Genomic DNA, 22,981 nt, shown 5'->3' on the forward strand with positions numbered 1-22,981 from the left:
TTTTAACCACGTACTTTCGCTCAGGAAAAAAACGCCTGGAAGGAAACCCATCAGTGGCTGTCGCTGGGCCATTGAAAAGAGATGACTTTTTTTTTTCCTACTTCTTTGTACGTGCCTGTGTTTTCAGTTTTACTGCATTCTAACGATATACATGTTTTCATCAATCACACGTGGCCTGCTGGGTGTGGTGTCCTGTCATGTGAGTGACAGCTTGCAGCGGCTGGCGGATAAGGCAAGCTCGCTGATTTGCTTTATCCCTTCAGCCGCCTCAAGAACAGGGACCTCGCCTGCTGGTCGTGGTGCCCGTAGCCCACGGTCTCCCGAGGGCCTCTCTCTCTAATTCAGAGCCATCCCCTTGCTGGCCATGGTGGGGCTTCGGCGCCCCCGGGTGCCCAGACCTGGAAGTGCATGGAAGCGCCCTCAGAGATAGGTCTCCATTGACGTCCAAGACCTACCAGGGCCCTGGGTCCTTCTTTTCTTTCTTTTTTCTTTTCTTTTCTTTCCTTTCTCCTTTCTTTCTTTCTTCCTCTTTCTTTATTTCTTTCTTCTTCTTCCTTCCTTCCTTTCTTTCTTCTTTTAAAAAATATGTTTATTGCTTTCAGAGAGGGAGAGGGAGATAGAAACATCAATGATGATCGGCTGCCTCCTGCGCGCCCTCTACTGGGGATCCAGCCACGACCCCATCACGTGCTCAGAGCACACTCACACCTGACCTCCGGGTTCACAGGTGGGTGCTCCACCACTGAGCCACCCGGTGGGGTGGTTTCTTTGGTTGAAGCTGCCCACGGAGGCGGGAGCTCCTCCCCTCAGGGTCCCTCCCCAAGCCCGTGGGAAACGCGTTTCCGGCACAAAGTCAGAGGCTCGCTTGCTCCCATTTTGCTTTTTCCAGTGTGCTTTCCCATAATCCAATGTGCTTTCCCATAATCCAATGTGCTTTCCCATAATCCCTGGCATGCCTTCTCACACTGACTTGAAAGTAGGCTCAGCAGAGGTGTTGAATGTAAGCTTGTATTTTACCACCAGTATTTCTTGTTCAGGGGGGAGTATGACGCCACGGGAGCTGTGTGGCCTTGGGCGAGTGAACTCTGGGTCCCCGTGACAACAACTGCCTCTCAAGACAGTAAGAGGTCCAATGAGACGGGCAGAGATGCTGTGGGACGTACTAAGGGCCACGGAAGGTTGGTGAGCGTGGCTCATTTTCCCTCTGGGGGCCCTTTCCTTAGTCCCGGCTCCTCGTGCCCCCAGACTATAAACCGCCTCCCTCTCGGAGGCTGCTGCTCTGCCTGACACGTCCCCTTGCCCACAGGAATCCTCGTTTTTGACTCTCAGCGGAGTGTAAGTCCCGAGGACACTGAAGGTGTGGTCCTGTTCACTTCCTCTCGCCAACCTGAGCAGAGTCTGGCACAAAGGGACATTATCTGGGCGTTTGCAGTCAGTCCTACTCCCTTCTGGTGCCTCCCTAGCTTCTGCTCCCCGAGATGGCACCACCCTCAGACCGGGCCGCAGGCAGAAGGTGCCCAGGAGGTAGAAGGTGCTGGGAAACGGCTGTGGGAGGAAGGGGGGAGCCCCCCACGTGGGTGAGTGTTGCTTATGTCACAGCCTCTGCCCACAGCCGACACTAATGTGTACCCGGGTGCTCGGAAGGCCGTATCCTGTCCCCCTGGAGCCGGAGGTGGGGGGAGGTGGGGTGAGTCTGGGCAGCAGTGAACATGAGGATGCTGGTGACTGTGCAACGTTTGTGTGTCTGTCCCTCAGACCACACGGTGACGCCCACCAACAAAGACACCACGGCAGACAGGAGTAGAAACAACTAGTGTATTGATTTGAGAAGAGAAGGGGTGCCGACGGGGGATGGGGAGCCAAGGGGATCTTTAGTGTTTGCCAAAAACGACCGCCACACCCTCCACCCCTTCTCACCGTCCTCCTCTGGGTGGGGCCCACGGGCTCGCACCGTTCCTAGGGAGCCTCCCTTTCCCTTCTCCTTGCACCCACTTGGCCTTGACCTCCAGTGACCAGCAGACCCCACTCCGACCCTACAGCTGGGTGGAAGCAGGCTCAGACTAACCCTTCTTCCCCCTTCCTGTACCGCTCCCTCATTCCCATCTCTTGTCTCATAAAATACAAGAAAAGCAAGCGCAGCTCGGACTTGGGAGAATCAAGTCACCTGGGGCTGGGGCGGGCGTGGGACTCAGCCAGGTAACGAGGATGGGAGCCAGCGCAGGGCCTGGGAAGGCGGCACAGAAGACTGCACAGCTGCCTCTCAGGCTCCGTGTTCCCGGGGCCCCGGGGTGGGGGCTGCAGGCAGGCAGGAAAGCAGAAACGCGGCTCTGTAAAAGCACCCCTCTCCCCTGGCTCCTGGAGGAGCCTTCTTTGGTTTTAAGGCAGATATGGAGTTTCCTGAAAGCTGGGAAAATGCAGGACAAACAGATAAATGCTAAATATATTTTTTTTTTGGTTGTGTTCTTCCTTCAGTATAAAATCACTGTAGAAAATAACTTCTCTTAGAAAAAAAAAAAAAAAAAACACAGAAGAAAAAAACCCAAGGGGTATTTTTCTTTGGCTTCAAGGCCCCGCCCATGAGGTGCAGGGATGGGGTGGGCACGAGGTGAGGAGGAAGCAGGAGGCCTGCGTCCCCCGCTCGGCCTGGCAGGTCCCAGATTACATGATGCTGCAGTTCTGGGCAGCCTGTGAGGGAAGAGAGGAGAGTGTGAGCCGCCGTGCAGGGCCCTCCCCTCCCTCCTAACCCTCAGCCCCGCCCCGCCCTCCAGCCTGGGGCTCAGACAGGAGGGGCAGGATGCGGGAGTGACTGTGGGGGACCTTGGGTGGCGGTGGGGGGGCTCCCACTCCCCCGGGCTGCGGAAGAGAAGGCTCTCCCCCCACAGACCCACCTTGTCCTAACCCTCAAGGACCGCGGTCCTCTGTCGGTGGGGTGTGGCGACAAAGAGACAACTCACCTGGGTCCGGGGACTGGAGTTGCCCAGGAGGTAGGAGCGGCCGACCAGGTTGTCCCCGAAGCCGCCACCCCCACTGCCCCCCACACTGCGGTAGCTGCGAGTGACTGTGACACTGGAGGCAGAAGAGCCAGAGGAGATGGATCCGCCCACCTGGGCTCCTGAGCCGCTGGCGGGCGCCTTATCGGCAGGCTGCCCGCACGTCCCGCACAGCACAGTGCGCGAGCGCAGGTTGTACTCAGCCGGGTCCCCCGAGCTGCTGCAGTGGGTTCCCTGAGGAGGGAGACAAGGCTCAGGGGCTCAGGCGAGTTTGGGACTGACTGCTTAGGCCTAACAACCAGTTCCACGCTCCTGCGGGCTCGCAGCCACCAGGCAGGAAGGTGGGGTTCTGTCCTCAAGGGGCCAGAGGGCAGGCCATAGGGCCTGAGAGGCTGGGCTGGGAGGAGGGGGCGGGGAGGCATGGAAAGGGAGGAGGACCTGGAAGACTTGGGGACAAGGCAGTGGAGTGTGGCTCTGCCTGTCCCAGCTACTCTAAGCTTAAGGGGGACAGGAGAGAGCGGGCAAGCTTGGAGGGCGGCAGGCATGCAAAATCAATCGGAGAGGGTGGGAACGAGAGAGAATGTTCTGGCAAGAAAATGGGGAAGAAAGGACATGCATGCAACAGAAATGGGGGGAGAGAGGCAGGGCTGGAAGCCCTGCGTCTGTCCTCCCATCCCCTTCCCAAGAGACAAATCCAGACCCTCGTCCACTGCTCCCATGGGAATACTCCATGGCATCAGCGTTCCCACTCCCTTCTTTACCAGAGTAGGGCACCCAGACACCTGGGTCCCCTGTTCAAGGTATAGGGAGGAGAGAGAAGAAAAGCCAGGGCAGCAAGTGAAGTTCCAAAACATTCTTTAATGAAGTGATTTTTGGCATGGGGAGGGAGGCCAGGGAGAGGCTGCCCCGGGCCTGGCTGGCTGCCCCAGTGTGGGCGTGGCCTCAGCGGCGGCTGCCACTCACGTGGTGGTGATGGAGCATGTCATCCCCGTCCTCATCGTCGTCGTCATCAACCACAGTCACTGAGCGCACCAGCTTGCGCATGGCGACCTCCTGTCAGGTACATGGGACCAGGCCCAAGAGTCAGGGGTGGGGCCGGGGAAGGGGTGTGCAGTGTAGCCATCCACAGGGACCACCTAAGAACCTTTCTTGTGCTCTGCCCTCTGTCCAGCCTGCTGCTTACGTGTCTCTCCCCAGTCCCCCAGCTCCCCCGCAGCGGGGGTGGGGGCGGTAGGTGTGGGGGCGGCGGCTGGAGCTAAGGAGCTGGTTTCTACCCCAGAGAAACACCGTCAAACTGCCTGGGTAGGAATGTGGTTCTGCCTGTAACCATCCTCCTCGCCGTCTAACTTCCACCACGCAGGCTGAGGGAGGGGCATCTTTTGGTTTGCCCACTGGGTGGAGAGCTTAGGGCCTGGGGCTGCACCATAGAGATGGAGAGATAGAAGAAAGTGGCCCTGAATTGGCTTCCTTGGCAAAGGGCTCTCAACTGTGCCTGGGGAGTCCCCTGGGATATGGCCGCCAGGGGAGCCTGGCACAGGATGGGCGGCCCGCGGCACACTCACCTCCCCGTTGGAGTTGATGAGCGCCGTGCGCAGGCTGTTCCCACAGCCCCAGGTGTTCTGCGCCTTCCACACCAAGTCGGTCGGGGGGCTATGGGTGGCCCCTGCTCCTGCAGCCCAGATCTGGAGGGAGGATGAGAGAAGGGCGCTCACTCCAGCGCACCCAGCCCGAGGCCAACCAGCCCCCTTCCCAGAGTCCAAACACCCAGCCACTCACCGTCACCACCTGCCCAGCCTTCAGGGTGAACTTTGGTGGGAAGCGGTAGGTCAGCAAGGGATCATCTCCGTTCTGGCGCTTGATCTGCCAGTTGCCCAGGGACTGGTCCTGCCGGGCAGGGGAGAGGAAGGTGGGGGATGCTCGTCCAGGCTCCTGCATTTACATCGCTCAAGGGCCCCACAGGCACACGTGGAGGCCTCTCCCTCCAGCTCCCCACACTGCCCTCCCCTCAAGGCTAACAGCTGCCACACTCGATACGTTCACCTTCTCCACAACTCAGAGTTAGGGACTATTGCTCCATTTTGCAGATGGGGAGACGGGTGCTCGTGGGTCTAGAACCAGAGCCTGGGGGAGACACACACACACACACACACACACTCACTGGGCCCGCCTCTCTCCATCCTCCATGCCTTCACCTTGCCCTAGTCCCTCACACCCCGCCTGGGCGCCTACCTCATTAGACTTGTTGCGCAGCCGCACGAACTTGCCTTCCTCGTCCACCTCCTCCACGGCCACGCGCCCGCTGGTGCGAGCGTGCTGCGAGAAGCTGCTGCGGCTCTCAGCCGACTCCAGCTTGCGCTTCTTGGTGATGCTGCCCCCGCCCTGCGTCTGGGACGAGTGAGAGGAGGCACGGCCACGGCTGCGCTGCGAGGTGGGGCTGGGGGACAGGCGTAGCCTGGGGAGGGGGAGACAGAGTTGGGGGCCTCGTCAAGGCCAGTCACAGGCCAGAGTGGCCGCGAGCACCTCCCCGACTCCTGCCCAGCCCACCTCTCCTCCTCGCCCTCCAGGAGCTTGCGGTAGGCGTGGATCTCCATGTCCAGCGCCAGCTTGATGTCCAGCAGCTCCTGGTACTCGTCCAGTTGCTGCTGCATCCTCGCCCGCATCTCCGCCATCTCGCGCTCCTTCTCGGCCAGCAGCCGGCGGCTGGTGTCCCGCTCCCGGGACAGCGAGTCCTCCAGGTCCCGCAGCTTCGCCTCCTTGGCTGCCAGCTGGGTGAGACAGGCAGGGAGCTGGTGAGCTCCCACGGACCCGAGGATGGGGAGGCAAGGGGCGGGGGACACCCAGCCACACTCCCCGGGAACTCCAGGCTCCCGTAAGAGACTATCATGGCTCTCACACGGCCTGGGCTGGCGACCCGGAAGCCCTTCCCAGCATCTCACTGCAGTCCCTCATTCTCAAGGGAACCTATTTCTTCCTGTCACAAATGGCACAGACACCTGGAGTAGTACTGAGGCCTCTGTTTGTTAATCCTCACCTGAGGAGATTTTTCCAATTGATTTTTAGGGAGACTGGAAGGGAGAGGGAGAGAGAGAGAGAGAGAGAGAGAGAGAGAGAGAGAGAGAGAGGAAAACAGAGAGAGAGAGGAAGAGAGAGAGAGAGGAAGAGAGAGAGAAACATCGATGTGAGAGAGAGACACATCGATTTGTTGCCTCCCGCACACACCCTCACTGGGCTGGGATTGCAACCCAGGTTTGAGCCCTTTACCAGGAATTGAACCTGAGACCCTTCGGTGCACGGGCTGACGCTCTAACCACTGAGAGCACCGGCCAGAGCGATATCTCACGCGCACGCGGTCCCCATTTTCAGTGGGAAGCCACGGCTCTGAGAAGTGAAGGTCATACAGGTGAGATAGGAGGTGGTCCGGGAACAGGTCATCTAACTCCAACTGCTATGCCCCGTCTCGGTCTGTGGTCCTGGGAGCCTGTTCTGCCCCTGACCTCCACCCCTCCTCAGGAAGCCCCCTGGACTGCCACCCTCCGTCCTGGCCCTGCCCAGACGCCTGGCCGAGGGGGAGGGGCGCACCTGCTTCTGCAGCTGGCTGAGCTGGGCGGAGAGGCTGTCGATGCGGATGCGGGACTGCTGCAGCTCCTCGTGGGCGGCCCCCATCAGGTTGCTGTTCCTCTCGGCTGACTGCCTGGCGTTATCCAGCTGGAAGGGAGGACCGGGGTTAGGGCGACGGGATGGGAGGGAGGGAGGACCTGGGAAGGGCACCGGGACTGCAGCCACAGGTCCCGGGCACCCTGAGCCCCCCCCCCCCGCCCCCCGCATCCACCCGGTCCCCTGTGGGACATGCCAGGGTGGGCGGGGTAGGGCTGTGGGCAGAGGCAGCACCTTGGCAGAATAGGTCTTCTCCAGCTCCTTCTTGTACTGCTCCACCTGCTCCTCATGTTGGGCCCGCAGGTCCTGCAGGGCATCCGAGAGCCGGCTCTCAAACTCCCGCTGCTTCCCGTTGTCGATCTCCACCAGCCGGGTCTCGTGGCGGCGCTTGGTCTCGCGCAGCTCCTGGAGGGAGACACCGAAATCGAAATGAGAACTAGGTCCCTGGAGGCTAAGACCCGGGTGACCAAGCTCCCGCCCCAGTCCTGACCGGGTGAGTCACTGTCAGCCCCACTTTAACCTGGGAGCTGGGTGATGGCCACCCCAACCCCCCCAACCCCCATCCCCACTAGCGCAAGGGAGGCGGGCCGGTGAGCTCCGCACACAGCTGAGCCTCCAGCCCCAGCTCTGGGGTCTGCCACACCCAGCCCCGGCCCCCGGCCCCGGCCGAGGGCACAGGCCCACCTCGCTGTAGATGTTCTTCTGGAAGTCCAGTTCCTCCTTCAGGGTCTGCAGCCTGTTCTCAGCATCCACCCGCCGCAGCATCTCGTCCTGAAGTTGTTTCTTGGCCTCACCCAGGGCCGCCTCGAGCTGGAGGAGGGGCAGGTGTCAGGGAGCTGGAAGGAGGCTGGGGCGTGGGCTGTTCCAGGGCATCCCTCCATGTGTGTGAAACAGGTCCCAGGGAGTGAGAGCCTTGCAGGCCCACAGAGGTGATGAAATCCCCTCACTCAGAGCAACTACTCTGGGTAGGTACTTGATAAGAAATAAGAGACAGCAACGCCCCCCTCTGGCATCACACAGCAATAGCTATAAAGGAGATGTGTCCCAGATCTAGAGGGAACAGGAGAGAAGGAGCCAAAGTGTGGGGTCAGGGTGGAATGATGGGAGAGGTGGCTGGGCCGGCAGTGTGAGCAGGGAAGCACCTTTGCTAGATTTTCATCGCAGGAAGCGCAGGCTGGCCAGTGCAGCTGGAAGGGCGAGGGGCAGGGTAGAGCTGGAAGAGGAGGCCGGGGAGGAAAATGGCCCAGTCTTGGTTTTGTAATCAGCCAGCACCTCCCCGTCTCTCCCTGGTGTACTGTGGTGCTAGGGCCTGGGAGGGGAGAGAGTCCTGGACAGAATCTTGGCAACTGACGAGTGCAGGCCCTGCTCTGAGCAGATGCGGCTGTGAAACTGACAAGAAGCCAGCTTTTTAAATAGTTTCCTAGATTGTACCGTGAGAGATTAGAGGATGAAATGGAAAGCAGTGTTTTGAAAGTAAGGACCAGCCCTGGCGGGGTAGCTCAATTAGTTAGAGCTTTGTTCAGATACACCGAGGTTCAATCCCTAGTCAAGACACATACAAGAAACAACCAACGAATGCATAAATAAGTGGAAAACAAGTCAATGTTTCTCTCTCTCCCTCAAATCAATCAATAAAATTTTTTTAAAAAAGAAAAGGAAGTAGCCCTAGCTGGTTTGGCTCAGTGGATAGAGCGTCAGCCGGCAGACTGAAGGGTCCTGAGTTCAATTCTGGTCAAGGGCACATGCCTGGGTTTTGGGCTCGATGCCCAGTGTGGGGCGTGCAGGAGGCAGCTGATCAATGATTCTCTTTCATCATTGATGTTTCTTTTTTTTTTTTTTTAATATTTTTATTGATTTCAGACAGGAAGGGAGAGAAAGATAGAAACATCAATGATGAGAGAGAATCATTGATCAGCTGCCTCCTACACGCCCCCTACTGGGGATCAAGCCCACAAACCAGGCATGTGCCCTTGACTGGAATCGAACCCGCGACCCTTGAGTTCACAGGCTGTTGCTCTATCCACTAAGCCAAGCCAGCTAGGGCCATCATTGATGTTTCTATCTCTCTTTCCCTCTCCTTCCTCTCTGAAATCAGTAAAAATATATATTTTAAAAAAATAAAGTGGCTGGAGCCGGTTTGGCTCAGTGGATAGAGCATCAACCTGTGGACTGAAGGGTCCCGGGTTCGATTTTGGTCAAGGGCACGTGCCCAGGTTGCGGGCTCGATGCCCAGGGTGGGGTATGCAGGAGGCAGTCGATCAATGGCTCTCTCTCATCATTGGTGTTTCTATCTCTCTCTCCCTCTCCCTTCCTCTTTGAAATCAATAAAAATGTATTTCAAAATAAATAAACTAACGATTAAAATTCTGTAGCACACCAAAAAAAAATCTTATTAAAAAAATAAAGAGCCCTAACCAGTTTGGCTCTTCCACAAAATACCGACTTCTGCGCATGGGCCACAAAGTTTCAATCGCACTGTACGTGCGCGCCCGCACGTGGTGTTTTGTGGTATTTTGTGGAAGAGCCACACTCAAGCGGCCAAAGAGCCGCATGTGGCTCGCGAGCCGCAGTTTGCCGACCACGGGTCTAAGAGGTTGCAGCTCTTTATAAGGAGGCCAAACCAGGAGGAAATCCAAGGCCAAGCACAGCTCATTGCCACGTTAAATGGGAATGCTTTATGGAATATTTTAAATTCACTCTGCTAGATACCATGGGCAGCAAAGAGAGGACATATGGCCGGGATGGCGCGAAATGATGCTAGGACAGGGGCATGGCTCTGAGGCCGGGACAGGTCAGACCAGCCACCTCCAGAGAGCAACTGGGATAGAAGAACGAGTGTGCAGTCTGTCTGGGGTGGGGGGCGAGCAGGGGTCGGGGGTCACGGGCAGGCCCGGAGCGTGGTCTCACCTTGGCCACTTGCCCCCGCAGGTCGTGCAGCTCGCTCTCCAGCGTGCGCTTCTCGCCCAGCGTGCGCTTCTCGCTCAGAGCAGTGCTCAGCGCAGCCTCCTTGGAGTTGAGCAGAGCCTCCAGGTCCTTGAGGCGGGCCTGGGCGGCCATCAGGTCTCCCTCCTTTTTGCTGTTCCTAAGGAAGCAAGAAAGAATGGGTTTAAGGGGAGGAGTCTGTGTCCCTAGAGAGAGCCAGGCTCCCTAGAGAGAGAGAAGTCACTCCCTCCCCGCCACCAGAGGTCAGCTGTGGGGCCTGGCTCTGCTATCCCTCCAGTTGCCAGCAGAGGGCATCCTGGGATTTGGTTTGTTGGCATCTGCCTGCCTGTGGGGCTGGACTCCCACGTCCACCAAAGTCCCCCAAACCCCTTTCCTGCTTCTCCACCCTTCCCATGACTCAGTGTTCAGGAACGTGCCTGGGGCCAAGGGCAAAGCCGGATCCCGTGAGATGAATGCATATGCTTTTCCCTTTCTCCCCTCCTTCCCAAAGAAACAGGGCCACCTTTGTCTCTCACCCCTTCCCACACTGGGGCCTTAACCTTCTCCTCCCTGACTCCACCCACCTTTCATCCAGCCGAGCCTTCCCCCCAGCAGGGACCCAGACTCCCAACCCTGAGGTCAGTGCATCCCTAATGGTTCCCAGTTTGAGCGCTAAAGGTGTTAGTGACCCTCCTCTAGTCCCTTTTACACTCTGGGGGCTGTGGAGTAAGCCTGGTTAGGACTCAGGGAGGCCTGGGATGAGGACAACCAGGCGTGGTATGAGCCCTTGCCTTTCTCAGACTCCGCCTGGGTCCCATGATCTGGGCAGAGCACGGGGCTTCCAGCCTCCCTCCTTCTGGGCCTCCTCAGAGCCTGAGAGAATGCTGATCCCCATGTGTCGACCATGAGCCCCGGCATCTGGCTCCAGATATGACCTCCCCACTCCTCACAGCAGGTGAAGCTTCAGCTAGGACCGAGCACACAGGCTGCCTCTGCCCCCACCCCCCCACCCCTGCTCCCCTTTCTGGGCCCCTGGTGATTTTTGCTGGATAGTGAACTGGAAAAATAGAGGGGTCCTCTTTTCTTAAAAACCCCTGGGGAATCCAGGAACTCTCCAGATGTTCTGCCCTTTCACCAATGTCTGCTGAAAGAAAGGGTTCGGACGCAGGGGGTGGGGGCGAGCAAAGGGCCGGGCCCCAGCTGCCATCTGTAACACATCAGGCCTTCAGCACAAACCACCGCAAGCAGATGGAAAAAAGAAAACCCAGCGTCGGCAGGGGGAAAATATTCGATCCTGGAAAGGGAAAAAGCGGCCCTGCCAACATTTTTCTCCGGCCACAAAAGCGCTAAGCTCCACAACAATCCAGTGTGGAGCAGGAGGGAGAGGCCAGACGGGAGGCCGCGCTGGAGGGAGAGGCCAAGACCCAGGCAGCATTCTGCCGCCTTCGCAGATTCAAACAGGAGTCACTTCCTCTTCCACTGGGCTCCGCTGGGAGGGGACAGGGTGACGTCCAGACAGGCCCGGGAAGGATGGGAGCCCCTGGGGGGAGCACCCCCAGCCTGCACGCTCGCTCCTGTCGAGGCCTCTGGCCACACCTCACAACAAGCTGCTGAGTGCCACAGCGTCTGTCTCCTGTGAAAGGAGGCCCTCCCAGAACTGGAGGAGGTCTCCCCTCCTCCGTCTCAGCCCGAAAAGCTAAAAATAAAGTCAAAACCCAGCTCAGGTTTTGGCCGCCATCCGGCCCAGCCCCTGGCTGGGAGCACAGCCCCAACTTTCCATGACTTCAGAACTTTTCCGAAGCCGAGGCAGCTGCAGGGGGAGGAGGGAGGAAGAAGAAAAACCGCTGGTAAAGTGAAGACGCGGCAGACAGAATCCGAGGGCCGTGACCGGACTCCAAGGCTGGCTGGGGCTTCCCAGAAGCGGCCTCTCTACCCTGCGGGCCAACAGCTGCCGCCGGCCGTCCTGAGAGCCCTCAGGGTGCAGGGAACTAGGAGTTTAGAGTGGGTTCAGCTCAACCCCCTCCTTTTACAGAAAAGGAAACTGGGGCACAGAGGAGGAAGGCAAAGGCCCAGTGTCAAGCCCTGCAAGCCGCAGCAGGGACAGGCTCACAGGAGGGTTCCCCCTCACTGCTTCCTAAGCCCTAGGCCCAGCGAGAATGGAGCTGGTGGGAGCGGGAGGGCTCCACCCAGCCAGTTCGCCTGAGCTGGGGAAGCCGGAAAGAGCGATGCCTGCAGAAGGCATCTCAAGGGCATCTCTTCCCTAGTCCTGCTCCCTGACCTCAGACTCCAGGCTCTAGTTCTCCTTGGAAATGCCCTCCCGGTGGCAGACCTGACCCAGGAGAGCAGAGGTACAGAGCCCCTGGCAGTTTACAGGTGAACAACTACGAGAATTTCCCCTTCAGTCTAACCTCTTCCCTTCCTACTGCTCCCAAAGGCAGGGTAGGGTGGTTAGAGTCACAGTAATATCATAACAGCAAACACATATCGAGCTGATTACGTGCCAGGAGCTGCTCTCAATCTTTCACTGTTAACCCAATCTTCACCTGGCAGGCCACGGTAGATGCTACAAGGTAGATGCTACTACTGTGTGATGGAGGAAACTGAGGCACAGAGAGCTGACTCCCGGGTCTGAGCAAGTCAGTTCACCGTTGGTGGCTGTGCTGCTTCAGCACCTGCCACAAAATAATGGCCCCCATGAAATTAAGGGGCTATTTCCCGTGCCCTCCTGGAGAATTAGAACCACGTGCCATTGAAGGACCACGCCACCCCCTGCAGATGAGGAAAACCATGAGCAGAGAGGGAACTGAGGAAGGCCGCTGTGGTTTTCTCCGCTGGGCTCGGGAGGTCCCGTCGGCGGGGAAGAAGCCACTATCACTCATGCCTCATGACTCAGAGCCCGGGAGCTCTGTGGTTAGGAGCCACACGCACCCCCTCCTCCCCAGGGCTGCCCGCCCACCCGCCCCCAAAGCCATTTCCTAGCTAGTTGGGGGTCTTCAGATCCAGCCCAGACCCCAAGCAGGCACTGGCCAGGGGCTCAGCCCCAGAGCAGCGGGGCTGCCTGCGCTGGAGTCCTCTGGGGGTTGGCAGTGGGAGAACTGGGCACGTGCTGTGCTGTCCCACACTGGTTGGCAGGGGGACAGGGTGGGGCAGGCCAGGGGAGCTGGGAAGGGTGGGAACCAGGGGCTCTTGCAGTGACTCATCCTCAGGCAGACAATACCCGGGCAGGGGTCGGGAAATCCTCTAGTGCTCACAGGGGAGACCCTGGCTCTGCCCGTGTCCTGCCCCAGGCCCCATGCCATGCCAGTGCAGGGGCGACGCTCTCCCTCGCATCCGCCGGGCTCCCCAAGCACAGGAGTGGCTCCATCCCAGGGGCCTCGTGAGGCGAGAAGGGCTGGGCAGCCTGTTGCTGACTCTTCCCACAGCTGGCAAATCTGACCTTGGAAGGAGGGAGGAGAGAGGGGTAGAGCGGGCAGGGGAGCGGGGGGGAGAGCATGAGGTGGAAGGGAGAGCCGAGAGCGGGCTGGCCTGGCCCAAGGCGGGGGCCTCGAGGCTGAGGCTGGCCAGGCCTCTGCGGGTCAGGACTCCGGGCTGCGGTGGGGGAAGAAAGGAGCCCAGCACAGCTAAGGGGCCCAGTGTGACCCACCCGCTGAGTCACCCTCTTCAGCAGAGCTCGGATGCCAGATATGGAAGCCGGGCCGGCCTCAGGCCTGTTTGGGCCTGGTTGCTGGGAGCAACTTGCTAGGCCCCGGGGGAGGGCCCCCATTTCCTCCCCTGGGCTGAGGGGAGCAGAGACAAGGGCTGGGACTAAAATAAGAAGTGGGAGGCCCCACCCCAGGCCCGTGCACGCCCCACCTCAGCCCCTCAGCTTCACCAGCCAAGGGAGTTCCCCATGATGGAAGGGAGACCCTGGAGAAGTGGGGAGAGGAGAGGCAGGGTAGGGGGGCAAAGGTCTCGAAGACCCTGGGCATTTCCCGTCTCACAGGAAAGGGCGCCCCCTGTGGCTGTGCAGAGCTGGGCAGGGCGTGCTGGCCCCCCTGGCTTAGGAGCAGCTCTCTCCTGCCCGCCCAGGTGTCTAAACCTGTGGCCAGGCTGACTTCCACCCCAAGCCTGCCTGCCCCTTCCTCCTCCTCCTCCCTTTGTCCCAGCAACCCCTCCCACTGAACACCCCCTCCCCTTCCCTTCCTCCATCTATCTATCCAAATCCAGCCCCAACCTGAGCCCGCCTTAGCCCTGCTGATGCCCCAGCGCCCCCACCCCCATCCTCTTCCCAAATGTGTTCAGCTGTTGTTATACCTGTTGGTTGATTCTCTTTCCACTTACACTGCACCTCTGGGCTTTTTCTGTATGTCCCCCGATGCCCTGACACTAGGGGGTTCACACAGACGCTCAAGGCTTCTAGGGCAGTGGTTCTCAACCTCCCTAATGCCGCGACCCTTTCATACAGTTCCTCATGTTGTGGTGACCCCCAACCATAAAATTATTTTCGTTGCTACTTCATAACTGTAATTTTGCTACTGTTGTGAATCATCATGTAAATATCTGACATGCAGGATGTATTTTCACTGTTACAAATTGAACATAATGAAAGCATAGTGATTAATCACAAAAACAATATGTAATTATAGATGTGTTTTCCGATGGTCTTAGGCGACCCCTGTGAAAGGGTCGTTCGACCCCCAAAGGGGTTGTGACCCACAGGTTGAGAACCGCTGTTCTAGAGGGACCTTCTCCCGGGCCAACTCCTGCATTCTTACAGACAGGAAACTAAGGCCTAGAAAGGGGGAGGCTCAGACACTAAAAACCTGTCCACCCGGTCGCCTGAGGACACTCACAGCGGACAGACGGAACACAGACAACGGCATCATGCATGCAGGGGGCGCAGAGACACCCAGGAGGGAGGCAGAGGCCAGTGAAACAGCCCTCAAACGCCCGCCGCACACCGTGTGCAAAGCCACGAGGGTGGCATCCTCCCTCCAGAGGAACCACTGCTTGGTTTGGTGGCTGGCCTGTGGTCTGGCCTCACTTTCGGGGAACCGCAGGGTGTGGGAAGGCTGGGACATCTGGCCTCCCCACTCTGGGGAGGAGGCCTTAAATAGAGGAACTGAGGGAAAGGTGCTCCAGGGACAGAAGCCCCTGGAGGCTTCCTCCAACCCCACCCTGTGAGTCCCAAATGTCTTTGACACCCAGAAAAGTGTACGGTAGGCCCTCCGGGAGGGCCCCCTCACTCCTGACGCCCCACACGGGCACATGCACCCACAGCAGGCACAGCTCTGCTCCCACATGCCTCTCTCTTGGGTGTCACACCCGCCACACATGCTCGGTGTCTGAGGCCCATCAGATCTCCTTCCAGGGCCGCCAGGCTCCAGCTGTCCTGCCCCCAAACAAAGCTGGCTCTTGATTCCAGAGGGAGGGCTGCGATGAGGGAACCAGTGCTGAGAAGGGGAGTAGGAGGCCTGCTGACATGTTCAGACACTGGGCCTGGCAGGGGGCCCAGCCTGAGTCACAGCTGCTGAGGGCACAACGTGGCTCTGTACAGAGGCAGGAGAAGCCTGCAGCCTGGGGCCAGGGCACGGGGGTCCTGGGCAACAGGAGGCTGGCTTCCTGACCCACCGCTCCCTCGGGGTCCCCTGCCAGACTCCACCGGACTTCTTCCTGGCCTTTCTCTACAGAAACCATTCCTGTGTTGTCACAAAAATGCAGGGGTGAGGTCTGGGAACAGACGAGAAGTGGGGCATGGAGGGAGGAGGGATGGCCTGGGAAGAGATAGAACATCTTGGGGAGTGGGAGGGAGGGAGGCCACTGGCCAAAGGTAGGACAGTTAGGAGATCCCCACAAGAAGGTGCCTCAGCAGTCCCTTCTTAGGACATGTTAACCCTCCATCCGCCTTGGCCAGTGTGGCTCAGTTGGCTGGGGAGTTGTCTAGTTACCGAAAGGTCGCTGGTTCGATTCCTGTCAGGGCACATACCAAGGTTGCGGGTGGATCTCTGCTTGGGGCACATATGGGAGGCAGCAGATCAATATGTTTCTCACATTGATGTTTCTCTCTCTCTCCCTCTCTCTTTCTCTCTCTTTCAAAATCAATAAAAACATATCTTCAGGTAAGGATTTAAAACAAACAAGCCCCATCTGGTGGCTCAGGGTGATTAGCCCTGACAACAATGGGAGGGGTGGGAGCAGCACCCCAAGATCAAGAAAGGAGGTGGGGGCTGGCGCCATCTGATTTTCCAGATGACCTAACCAAAAAAAAAAAAAAAGAGGTGGAGTAGGACCTAGGAGTTCTGGTCACACTGCATTCCAGCTCCAGCCCAGGGAGATGCAGCTCTCTCCAGACCCAGCAGAGGGAGGCAACGTGAGTGCTTCGGGAGGAAGGGGGGCTTGGCAATCCCAAACTGCCTCCTCTCCACTGCCCAGAACTGGGCCCCTCAGAATGAAGGGCCTCTAGCTCCCCTGGGCCAGCCTGGAAAGAACGCATCGGTCCTATTCCCTTCCACGTGTCTCCCATCAGATCAGACTCATCCCTCTTGCTGCCACTCAGCAAAAACAGCCATGGTCGTTCTCAAAAACGGCGACCCCTCCACCTTTTCTATGGCTGGAGAAGCTCAGGGTCTCCTCTCCACTCTCTACTCTACTCTCTGCGGTGACTCAGCTGCTCTGCTGGGCCTGGGATCCCAGCCAGAATTATTCCTGTTCCACAGGCGGGACTCAGGCTTCCTCTCCCGCTAAGGGTCGGGGAGCACCCCCTCCAGCCCTGTCTCCTTCCCAAACTATACCTTCCCTGTTGAAGGATTGTTTAGGGCCAAGGCCTCACAGCCCAGCCTCCGGTTGGGGGAGCCAAAAATGGGTACAGGGCGGGTAGAAGGTGGGCCCTCAAGGTCACCCTGCAGCTCCCTCTGGCTTAGACACACAATGTCTAATCCTGGGCAGCTTGAAGGTAACAGCCCTGCCTTTCCCAGGGCCTCCCGCCTCCCCTCAACACACGTCAATGGGACTCTCCCTCTCCTTCTACATGATACAGCCCTTTCCGCTGTCCCGAAGGGAGAGGCACTGAAAACGGAGTATCCTTTCCCACTAGCAATAAAAACAAAGCACAAGCCAAGAGTGTAATGTCATCATTAACCCATTTTCTTTGGGAAGAAAGAGGCACGTATTTTTAATTCCACAGATTGTAGGAAATATTTCTACTGAGAATAGCATTGGCTATTAATTCTATTTGATTTTAATATTTACAGCTTGGGATTTAGAAGGCTGTTTTCTCACTTTGTGGGTCATTGTACTACTTTGAAACCTGAGGGATCTCTGGAGACCTGCTCTCACCCCTTCTTTTATAGCCAAGGAAATCCAGAGAAGGGAGGTGATTGCTCAAGGGCACACCGCAATTTAGTGACAGGGCTACCCCTAGAACTAAGGACACCGAGGGCCGGGGCTGCTTCAGCTCCCTCACACACTGTTGTTGGTGGACCCCCCTGCCTCTTGTTAAGGGCTGAGACTGCAACCTCCCCAGAGACAGCTCCGAGAAGATTCGAGCTCAGCCTGTGTCACCTTTAGTACAAAGGGGGCTAGGCGGCAGGAACTGGATCAACTGTTCTAGTGTGCGGGCCTCTGAGCCAGCCCCGGTCTTGGCCGCTACAGCTGCTAGAGGTGGTCAGGGGCTGGGGGGGAGGGGGGGGCGAGGGGGAGGAGAGCAGAAGGCACAGTTGGTAGGTGAAGGCCTCTCCTACCAGTTGTTCCCCCAGCTGTCTCTGGCTTCAGGCCTGACACTGAGCTACTGAATCACTGGGGGTGGGACTGGGAGTGGGGGCAATGGCCACATCCCAAACAAGAGTAAGTCTCAGACTCCTGAAGGGCAGGGCAAGTGCCAACCAAAGGCATCGATTGTGGGAAGGCAATCAGGGGCCCTGAATTATGGTCTCTTGTTTCTCCTCAGCCCCAGGGTTTAGCTGTATCTTCCTTTGCTTTGAATCAGAATGTGGGGGTGGGGGGCGGGGAAGAGGGGTGAGGACTGGGGCCCAGGTATACTCAAAGGCCTCCATGAAAAGGGCACATCCTGCCTGGCCATCGTGGCTCAGTGGCTGAGCATCATCCTATGAACCGGGAGGTCACGGTCTGATTCCCGATCAGGGCACATGCCTGGGTTGGGTTGTGGGCTCGATCTCCAGTGGGGGGCATGCAGGAGGCAGCCATCAATGATTCTCTCCCATCATTGATGTTTCTATCTCTCTCTTCCTCTCTGCTGAAATATATATATATATAGTTGCTGTTTTTTTAAGGGCATATCCTTCCTCAGGTCTAGGTAGACAATTCCCATGACAAGTCCCAAAACAGAAATCATTAGCCTCCTGATCCATGGCCTGGCAAGGTAGGTCCTGGGTCATTCAGGCTGGGGCAAAGGCTGTTATTAAGTGTTAACAGGCTCTGACATAAGAGAACCAAGATGGCAGTGTAGGTATATGCCACCTCCCACAACCACATCAAAATTACAACTAAAATACAGAACAACCATCATTCAGAACCGCCTGAAAGCTGGCTGAATGGAAGCCCTACAACTAGGGAAACGAAGAAGAAAGCACACTGAGACTGAAACTTTGCAGACCAGAACGGAGAGGCAAGAAATATTCAAAGTGATGAATAGCAAGGACCTACAACCAAGATTACTCTACCCAGCAAAGCTATCATTTAGACCTGAAGGTCAGATAAAGAGCTTCACAGACAAGAAAAAGCTAAAGGAGTTCATCATCAATAACCCAGTACTACATGAAATGTTGAAGGTCGTTCTTTTAAGAAGAGGAAGAAGAAAGAAGAAGGAAGAAAAAGGAAAAATATGAACAATAAAATGCAATAAATACAAATCTATCAACAATTGAATCTAAAAATAAATGAACAAGAAATCTAATGAACAAAATAAACTGATAAATAAAATAGAATCAGAGGCATGGAAACATGGAACAGACTGACAAATCTCAGAGGGAAGGGGGGTTGGGTGCTGGGAAGAGATTAACCAAAGACCTATATACATATATGCATTACCTATGGACACATAGACAATAGGATGGTGAAGGCCTGGGGCGGAGCGGAAACCTGGCGGAGGGGGACCATAGGGGGGAAAGAGGGATATCTGTAATACTCTCAATAAAGTGCTAACAGGCCCTGGCAGAATAGCAGAGCATTGAGGTCCCAGAGCAAAATCTCCAGACTCCATCCCCTTCCACTCCTGACCCTCCATCCTGTTCCCTAAGCTGGAGGAATACGGTTTAATGGTATGATCACTCAACTAGAAGTCAGACCTGGACTTGTGCTCAAGCCCTAACGTGTCACTCCCTTGCTCTGTGACGTGGAACCTCTCTGGCCTGTGCTATGCTTATCCTGATGAGAGCTCTGATGACCATGTGCCTACACTTCCCTGCCTGTCCCTACTGAGGTGGGCAATCCAGGAAGTTGTCAAGTGCACATGCCTCATCTGGCTGGAAGTAGCACTTCTGCTTTGTGGGCCTGGGATATCCCCACTTCTGACTCAGCCTTCCTCCTCCAGTTCCGCCTGGGAAGGCACGGACCCCGGCACTGTGTCCTGCGCCCAAGCTCATAACTCTAGAACCACTTGTGCACACTGTCTGCCCGGAGCCCTGGTTCCAGACCACCACCAGAGGTCCTAAGGAAGAAGGCAGGAAAGGAACCCAGGATGTTGTGGGGAGTAGGGAGCAGGAGGCTGGGATGGAGATGCAGACATTCGGGCCCCCGTCCCTCCCTTGAAGACATCTGCTGTCTCCGCCCGGTCTCCCCGCAGTCTCTTGTAAAGCCACCAGGGTGGGCGGGAGGGGGGCAGCATATGAGTCATCGACCCAGCTGTCCTGCCTGGGGTGGGGCCCAGCTCCAGGTCTGGACCCCAGGCAGGCCTTCCCTGGTGCTTTCAATCTCATTCCCCCTGGACTCAGGCTCCAGAATAGAAAGGATGCGTGCATGTGTGTAGAGGGGAAGGAGGAGAGGAGTGTTTCCGCTTGGAGCCTGCAACCCAAACGCCCGGGTGTGACCCACAGGATCTTACTGGTGGCTCTGCATCCCAGCCCAACGCCTGACCCTGAACTCCGAGCTCTAATTAAACATTAAACCAGACAACACCTCTTTAGGCTTTAGTGGGAGGAGTTAGGACAATGCCTTTCCTCCTCTCCCAAATCTTCATTCGACTCTTCTCTACCTCACCCTGAGCACAGCAGACACAAAAGGGAGCAACGAATCCTAGCTCCTCCCACTGGGGGACATAGAAGGGATTGTCACCCCATTCTGAGCCCCCTTTGTCTCCACCCTGCTGTCCATCAGCCGGGGATCCAGATGTGCAAACCCACCCCCCTTTTCCGGAAGCCCAGCCAGGATCAGCGGGGGAGAAGAGAGTCAGGTGGCTAAATATAACAAGTCCACACGCCACCCCCACCCCTGCCCCACGTGTGCACACCTCCCTCTGGTGTCCGGGGCCTGGACAGCTGCACCAGGAGGCAGAGGATACAGGCTGGTGTTGCCGGGTTAGCATGAGACCATCAACTCCACCAGTCCCATCTCCTGAGCAGTGTCTACCCCAGGAAAAAAAAGTCTGCAAAAATGCCCTTCACGGGGATTGCAATGGGGGCTTTGGTGGTTGAGTGGGCAGAACACACACATTCTCCAGGACTCGTGTTTCTCCTGCTAACTAAACAGTTCAAATCTCTAGTAAAAAAAACAAAACAAAAAACAGGAGCGATCCCTTTCAACAGAAATAAAAGTCAGCCCATCTCTCCACACAACTTCCATCTACTCTTCACCAGAGGATGGATCTGCCACACCCACCGTACTTGGGACTGGGGCTAGCGAAGTGGTGGAAAGAATACAGAATGCGTAGAGATTTAAGAGTTTGGAGATGATGCAAAGGGAGAAGAAGAGGAGAACTCAAACCGTAGTCCGCCCTGCTCCAAGCCCCGGGATCTTCAAGCACCTTTAGAGCTCTCTTTCCCTCTGTTTTTTTTTAAGATTTTGTAGAGAGAAAGGAAGGGAGAGGAAGAGGAAAGAGAAACATCAATGTGAACGCAAAACATGGATCAGCTGCCTCCTGCACTTGACCTACTGGGGACGGAGCTGAAACCCGCGGCATGTGCCCTGACCTGGAATCTAACCGGCAGCCTTGGGTGCTCAGGACAACGCCCAGCCAACTGAGTCATACTGTCCAGGCGCGTTAGAGCTCTTCAGCTTGAGCCTTTGTAGAGAAAGGGCACCAGAGAGGAGGGAACCAAATTCTTGGGGGCTGAAAGGCGGCCTAAACTTCCAGGCTCCAAAGGCCTTTTCAGAAAAGAGGGTGGAGTGAAGTAGGGTGGGGCGGGGTGGGGCAGGGATGGGTAAGGTAGGAGTGGCCTGAAGCTTCCAACGGCTGGATTTCAAAAATGTCACTGTATCCCAGCAATTTATTAAGGCAAAGATCCAGAGAGGCAGTGGCTAAGAGTTCTGGCCAAAGCAAAGACGGCTGGGCTCGGCTGGGAAAATGAAAGTGGCTCGCCGCAAGGAGGGAGGTAGAGAGGGACACAGCCCTAAACGGACAAGACACCAGGCAGAGCAGGCCTGGGAGGTTGGGGCAGCCACCAGACCTAGGCATAACACAACTTCCTGAGGTGGAGCCTCTGCCCTCCGTCTGGTCTCCCTCCCTCCCTTGCATTCCAGGCCAAGCAGGCCAAGGGCTGTGGGAGCTGCGGGGGAGCCGCTCTCTGGAGCTGTTCGGTGGGCCTGTCAGGGCCCAGGGAAAGTCCCGGACATGCAGGAAGCCAAGGATAACTTCCCAGCTCTTAGAAAGAACCCCAGAAAGGGTCGTGCCAAGAGGGCTACCCACATGCCCCTGCAGGGGGAAAAGGGGTCACTCTGCCTTAGTGACCTCTCCCCAGCACCACGCGACATCTGCCAGCTTGGGAGTTCCGTTTTATGGTCATCATGTGTTTAGAGGCCAGTCTGGGCAAAACTGGCACTGTGCCAAGCCTGCCAAGAAAGTTCTAACAGGCCCCTTTCACCCACTCCAATGCGTCCTGGGGTGCCCGGAATTCTTAGGCCAGGCTGGGTTCATTCTGCTTTGCCCAAGCCTCTACCCCAGGCTCCAGATGGCTGGAAACCTTACCCGGATTGAATGTGGGCCTGCCACCAGTCCCTACTCGGCCCTGATGTCCCCACCATTTCTTATATACCCCACCCTCTCTCGGAGACCCCTCCCTTATCTGTCCTATCCAGACGATTTCCCTTGGCACTGCCAGGCACCCGCAGGGGGCAGTTCGGAGGGAGGAGACTATAAGGCATCGTTATCAGCCGCCTGGGGCCAGGCGGGGGTGACCAGTCGGCCCGCACGCCGTCACGTGGGCCCGCCGCCACCTGGGCGCACTCACCGCGCTTTGAGCTCCTTAAACTCTTCCCGCACTTTGCTCAGCTCCAGCTGCAGGCGGGCGCGCTCCTTGGCCACCGAGTCGAGGGTTTTGCGGGCATCGCCGAGCTCGGCCTCATAGGCGGCCTTGATGCCGGACACCTCGCGGCTGACCACCTCCTCGGACTCGGTGATGCGAAGGCGCAGACCCGCGTTCTCCGTCTCCAGCGAGCGCACACGGTCGATGTAGACGGCCAAGCGGTCGTTGAGCTCCTGCAGGTCCTCCTTCTCCTGCAGCCGGGTGATTCGGGTGGGCGACAGAGGAGTGGAGCTGGCCTGCGCCCCGCTACGGGTGGCGCGCCGCTGGGACGGGGTCTCCATGGCCGGCAGGGTGGCAGCGCTGCCCGCAGGGCAGGGGTCCCGGGAAGGGCACGGGGCTCCGGCGGAAGGATAGAGACGGCTCGGGGTTGGAGCGCACCGGCCGGCTCGCTCCTGGCAGACGTGGAGAGCTGGGCTGGGCGCTGTCAGATCTGGGCTCCGGGTTGGCTGGAGTGGCTGCGGCGCTCCCGCAAACACTGAGTCACCGGTGTCCGGGCAAAGGCTCTAATAGGTCCTGGGAATGGGAGGAGGAGCCACTGCTCTTAAAGGGGCCGTCGCAAACCCACTGGGGCGGGGGCGGGAGTGGTGAACAGGGGGCAAGGACCGCCCCGCCTTGGCGGAGTCGCGCCCCACCCTCTCCCGCGCACCCCACTGTGCCAGGAGCTTTGCTGAAGCTCCCATCTTGGTTCTTGGCTGCTCAACCCTCCTACAGTCTCAGGCCTTAGGGGTAGAGCGCAGAGCCAAGGGGTGAGAGTGGGTGGGTGAAGGGCAGGGGGGAGAGGAAAAGTGGGTGTAAAGCCAGGGAGGGCGCCAGGCAAGGGGGGAGGGGGACAGAGGCTGGTGCCCATCGGGGTGACTCACTCTTCTTCCACCACCCGTCCCCCCTTCCCCCTTCCCCCCCTCCATAGTAATAGTGAGTCACCCCTGCCCCCCTCCACACGTGGGCAGTCCATTGAAAGCTGCA

At 57.7% G+C, this 22,981-nt stretch overlaps 1 protein-coding gene across 1 annotated transcript; it reads right to left on the bottom strand.

Moving 5' to 3' along the window:
* Positions 1–1,801: 1,801 nt before the first annotated feature.
* Positions 1,802–22,517, bottom strand: LMNA (lamin A/C). The gene is made up of 12 exons (XM_059675101.1): positions 21,944–22,517; positions 9,552–9,726; positions 7,329–7,454; positions 6,879–7,049; positions 6,570–6,695; positions 5,535–5,755; positions 5,220–5,442; positions 4,767–4,874; positions 4,553–4,672; positions 3,954–4,043; positions 2,955–3,224; positions 1,802–2,685 (listed from the first exon to the last, which is right to left on the bottom strand). Exons 1-12 carry the CDS (start codon positions 22,297–22,299, stop codon positions 2,659–2,661), a joined length of 2,013 nt encoding a protein of 670 aa, XP_059531084.1. The 5' UTR covers positions 22,300–22,517; the 3' UTR covers positions 1,802–2,658.
* Between the last annotated feature and the right edge of the window lie 464 nt (positions 22,518–22,981).

This window comes from Myotis daubentonii, chromosome 18 (genome assembly GCF_963259705.1).
Source record: "Myotis daubentonii chromosome 18, mMyoDau2.1, whole genome shotgun sequence".
Classification (NCBI taxonomy): domain Eukaryota; kingdom Metazoa; phylum Chordata; class Mammalia; order Chiroptera; family Vespertilionidae; genus Myotis; species Myotis daubentonii.

What these genes read in the sequence shown, in the direction of transcription:
- LMNA (XM_059675101.1), bottom strand. Translation starts at nt 22,299, where the DNA reads ATGGAGACCCCGTCCCAGCGGCGCGCCACCCGTAGCGGGGCGCAGGCC. An exon ending in TGCGCAACAAGTCTAATGAG is followed by an intron (nt 4,875 to 5,219) that starts GTAGGCGCCCAG and finishes CCTGCCCGGCAG; the next exon opens with GACCAGTCCCTGGGCAACTG. An exon ending in TCATCAACTCCAACGGGGAG is followed by an intron (nt 4,044 to 4,552) that starts GTGAGTGTGCCG and finishes TGTACCTGACAG; the next exon opens with GAGGTCGCCATGCGCAAGCT.